Raw genomic sequence first — 4973 nt, forward strand, 5'->3', positions numbered from 1 at the left:
GCATAAAATGCACATACAGTGGTACCTCTACATACGATCACTTCGACACACGATCTTTTCGACATCCGACGTAAAATTTGAGCCGCCATTTGTTTCTACATCCGACGAGTTGCTCGAAATACGACGACATGACAGCACTGCAAACGAACGCACGGTGGATTTTCTTGTGTGAGAAATCAACACAGTTTTCAAAAAAAGTTGATACAGTTGGAGAAACAAGGAAAAAAGTAATGCTTACCTTTGAAATGAAGATGCAAGTTATAGAAAAATATGAGCTTGGGGTGCGCGTCCCTGAACTGGCTCAACAATACAGCTCCATGGTCCTCTTCCGACCACCGTTCGCCACTATTTATAAGTTAAGGTGACAATTATTATTGTGGTAACATTGCCAAGGAAATCGCCAGCTTCGTCACGTTTTTATCATTTATTTAAGAACTTATCCAACACAAAACGCCCATTGTCTTAAGCAGTTGACTGCTCTCAAGAAAACGAAAGTATTATCTCTACCGCACCGACCTATCTCACTATGACGTCAGCTTCGCGGTGCGTTCAGGGACAGTAAAAAGTGTCCGCCATATTAGAATCCAATTCGTTACATTATTTAAAGGAATAATTATTAATTCTTCTTCTTATTATTATATTATTCTGACTTATTTATTTATAACTTATTTGTTTTTCTATGTTTAATTGCCATTTGTAACAGTGCCAGCAGTATTTATTAAGAATTTAGTGTATGTTTTTAGGCTTTGGAACGAATTAATGGAATTATAATGTATTCCTATGGGAAAATCCTGCTCGACATACGACCATTTCGACTTACAAACAAGGTCCTGGAACGAATTAAATTCGTATGTAGAGGTACCACTGTATTACTTGTATTTTTAGTTTTAAACATATTTTATGGCTCTCACAGAATTACATTTAAAAATTTGCGGTGTTCATGGCTCTCTCAGCCCCAAAGTTTCCCGACCCCTGGTTTAGGTGGTACACCGTTCAATTCAAACCATTGTTTTCAAAAACTACTAAAGAAACATTTTGAAAACTTCCAGAATAAGTGTCTGGGTTTTATAAGCAAATTTAAATTGGAATATCCGAACAAAAATTATATGAACAATCATCCACAAGAAATACAAACTTCTGAATCATCTCTTCCTACTTTCCAGCAATGAGTTCGTACCAGGACCCGGGACCTAGTAGTCAAGCCACAAAACAGGCCCTCATGTTACACGCTTTTGGGAGATATGTACGCCCCAACGAAGATAGGCTCGCGAGGGCGGCCCAAAAGTGGGACCAGGACCGGGACCTAGTAGTCAAACCACAAAACAGGCCCTCATGTTACACGCTTTTGGGAGATATGTACGCCCCAACGAAGATAGGCTTGCGAGGGCGGCCCAAAAGTGGGACCAGGACCGGGACCTAGTAGTCAAGCCACAAAACAGGCTCTCATGTTACACGCTTTTGGGAGATATGTACGCCCCAACGAAGATAGGCGTGCGAGGGTAGCCCAAAAGTGGGACCAAGACCGGGACGAGGGCCTGGCGCAGGCCCAGCAGGGAAGCGTGCCTCCTCCATTAGCACACAGAGTTTCACCTGACGAACCACCCTTCACATATGTTGGAGTTGATTACTTTGGACCCTTTGGAGTGAAGCGTGGCAGGAGTGTGGTGAAGCGTTACGGCGTGATTTTCACATGCTTGACCATGAGAGCAGTTCACCTGGAGGTGGCATCCTCACTCGACACAGATTCCTTTATCAATGCCCTCCGCCGTTTTATAGCCAGACGTGGACAAATTAAGGAGCTAAGATCAGACAACGGCACCAATTTAGTTGGGGCTCAACGTGAGCTGAAGGAGGCCATTAAAGGTTGGAATCAGGAGCAGATCCACAATGCATTGCTCCAGAAAGGAATACGCTGGATTTTCAATCCCCCTGCTGGTTCACACCATGGTGGTGTATGGGAGAGAATGATCAAGTCAGTGCGAAAAGTTCTCAATTCTACCTTAAACCTGCAGAGTCTGGATGAAGAAGGACTTCAAACAGTATTCTGTGAAGCTGAAGCGATTCTCAATGGGCGACCAATCACTATGGCTTCTACAGATCCTAACGACCTTGAAGCATTAACGCCAAACCATCTCCATCTCCAAACCATCACTGCCACCAGGAGTGTTTGAGAAGACAGACACATATGCTCGTCGCAGATGGAGACCGATACAATACATGTCGGATGTATTCTGGAAAAGATCTTCAGGAGACATCGTGATCGTCGTTGATGATTCAGCTCCACGAAACTCCTGGCCGATCGGCAAAGTCGTTGAGACCATCACAGACAGCAAAGGACTTGTGCGCATGCTATGGATCAAGACCAAGTTTGGACATTTGAACAGACCTATCAGCAAGGTTTGCCTGTTGCAAGAGGCAGAACTTTTTAAGAAGCACATCTCTTCTTTCAACATTGCCCCTTGCCCTTTATGCACTGTGCTGACGACTTAAAGACCTTGCCAATGGACAATGGGTACGTGAATGCTCCACATCTGACTGAAGGCCATGTGCAAGTAACTTCGTCTTACACATCTTTCACTCTTTTCTTAACAGCTTTCACCTACTGGTAGGGTATGCAGCTTTATGACGCATTCATTATTATAGTGTAATTATGAGTGAATTACAATGTGACAATGATGTATATTTTTTTTGTCATTGGAGTATGATCGTAATGGTAATTATTGGTATACTTTCGGTAACACAATAATTAGGGGCCGGAATTGTATGAGCCATAATGCCTATTAGTGTTGATTTTGATTATGTTAAACTATTTCTTTTGTTTAAGAGCCTGGTTATCTTCCTTTGCTTATTGTTTGACTGTCACCTTTGGTTTCTGGTAGGTGTGGGCGTGGTTTTAGGTAATCAGCCTTTGACACATTTCAGCTGTTATGCCTACTTCAAATTGGGCTGTCAGAAGGAGCCAAGTCAGTTGAACACACAGAGCGAGGGGGTTACCTGGCTCAAGGCATATTTTCTGTTGACCGTTGTTTCACTGCTGCACGTTATTGTTTAGTTGTTTATTTGATTAGAAACCACAAGTAGTATTGTTTGAATTTTGAGTTGGAATAAACACCTTAACCCTTTGATGTTTAGCTCGACAATTTGGTAGATCACATTTTGTGTCCCTATATTTATGGTATAATGTGTTGAACTGAACTCAACCTGATTGTGTCCTCTCTACAACTTGGTTGAGATATGCTGTGCGTAAAAAATCCACTAGAGGTCACTGTATTTTTCGTTAGTAAGAGTTTTCACTCATCCTTCTGCTAGCAAGGTTTCAACAGAAAAATCACTCCTGACATGTGGGCAACTTTTGGCTACAATATGACAGGTAGATTCTTTTTTTCAACATATTTGATCTTCTAACATGTTACTTTACAGAATCATGTAACTTAATGCAAGATAAAACCACATTATAAGGGTCAAATAATTTTTCATGAATGTGCTTGATCAAACGGTTGAGTTGTCACTTGATGGTAAAAATTGGTATGGAGTGACAGCTCAACCATATGGTTACTACGGTGAATTTATGCAAATTTTATTGAAATATAAATACTTCTGTTAATCCATTGTTGTCAATATGTCACTTATATAATGATAATAAATTTATATAAAATGGTGCATGATTAAATTTTTAGCCTTCCATTTTTTTAATTCTATTTTTTTAGATTAGATTCAAAAGATGAATGCTAAATATCTTTGTTTCAAGAACATGGAATTTTCTGGCCTTTGTACCAGAAGATCCTCAAGACTCTGAGGCTGATCTGAGTGATGATGACACAGTAGGGGATCCTGATTTTCTGCCCAAATAAGTAGAGTTGATCGGGGATCTTTGCACTCAATCTTCAGATGAAGAGTTGCCCTCTAAAAGCACATCTGCAAAGAGGAAGAATACCCTAGAAACATTCAAAGAAGAGGTGGATGAGGCTCCCTTTTCACCCCCGGTGTCAAAAAAGAAGAAAACGTCAGAAAAGAAACAAAAAGAAGCCAGGAGGATCTAGAAGCATGTAGATATTGAGGAATTCCAGGTCCCTGATTCATGTTTTGCATCCCCAGATCCTGTCAAGACACTCTTCCAGTACTTCAAAATGCTCTTGACTGATGGGATGATTCAACATATTGCTTTTCAAACCAACCTGTACTCTGCCCAGAAGTTGGGGGATCCCATCAAACACAAACCTAGTGAGATTGAAGATTTCCTGGGTATGCTATTTTTCATGGGTATTCTTCAATTTCCGACCATAGCAGACTACCGGTGCCCTGCATCACATTTTGACGTGATTGCTGACATCATGCCAAAGAGGAGATTCATGCTGTTCCGTGGCATTGATCTTTCCGACATGCTAGTTCACCTATACAAGACCCCAGCCAAGTCAACCCGTTGGTACTTCCCCCTGTTTGGATACGCCCTAGATCTGTGCATCTCCAATTCCTGGCTGGTCTACAAGAGAGACTGTGGCCTTCTGAAGGAAAAACCAATTCCTCTGAAAATGTTTCGCTTGGATGTGTCCCACACTTTGAAACAAGTCAACAAGCCAGCATCCAGAGTAGGCCGACTACCGTCTGCCAGTCCACCAAATATGTCCTGTGAGAAGAAACACTTTTCTCCACCACCCGGCAGGGCCAACCCAGGCACTTCTACCCAGTAGAATCGGGGTACCAGTTCCAGGTCCAGGTCCAGTTCGGAAGGAATCAGGTCCAGTTTGAATCCAAAAATAAAATGAATTGACAGACCAAATGACTGACAGCTTCGACTTTCAATGTGTTGTGTTTAAAGCCAATTCCTACACAAGGCTAGGCATGTGCCAGTATGAGATTTTCACAGTATGATAACCTTAAGCAAAAAATACCGCGGTTTCAATATAAAATTATTGTAACTCATACTAACATTCATCTTTTAGGAATGACATGTCTTTCTATTCGAGGATCCCTGT

General features: G+C 41.6%; 1 protein-coding gene across 2 annotated transcripts; it reads left to right on the forward strand.

The window, feature by feature from the left end:
* The first annotated feature begins 3293 nt into the window (after positions 1-3293).
* Positions 3294-4733, forward strand: LOC130913594 (uncharacterized). Of its 2 annotated transcripts, none has more exons than XM_057832319.1 (2): positions 3294-3370; positions 3749-4733. In XM_057832319.1, the coding sequence occupies exon 2, from the start codon at positions 4128-4130 to the stop codon at positions 4686-4688; it is 561 nt and encodes a 186-aa protein (XP_057688302.1). In that variant the 5' UTR covers positions 3294-3370; positions 3749-4127; the 3' UTR covers positions 4689-4733. The 2 variants fall into 2 exon arrangements, with proteins under 2 accessions (XP_057688302.1, XP_057688301.1); XM_057832318.1 differs by having other exon boundaries at positions 3296-3370; positions 4096-4733.
* The last annotated feature ends 240 nt before the right edge of the window (positions 4734-4973 follow it).

The sequence above is a fragment of the Corythoichthys intestinalis genome, chromosome 3 (genome assembly GCF_030265065.1).
Source record: "Corythoichthys intestinalis isolate RoL2023-P3 chromosome 3, ASM3026506v1, whole genome shotgun sequence".
Classification (NCBI taxonomy): Eukaryota; Metazoa; Chordata; class Actinopteri; order Syngnathiformes; family Syngnathidae; genus Corythoichthys; species Corythoichthys intestinalis.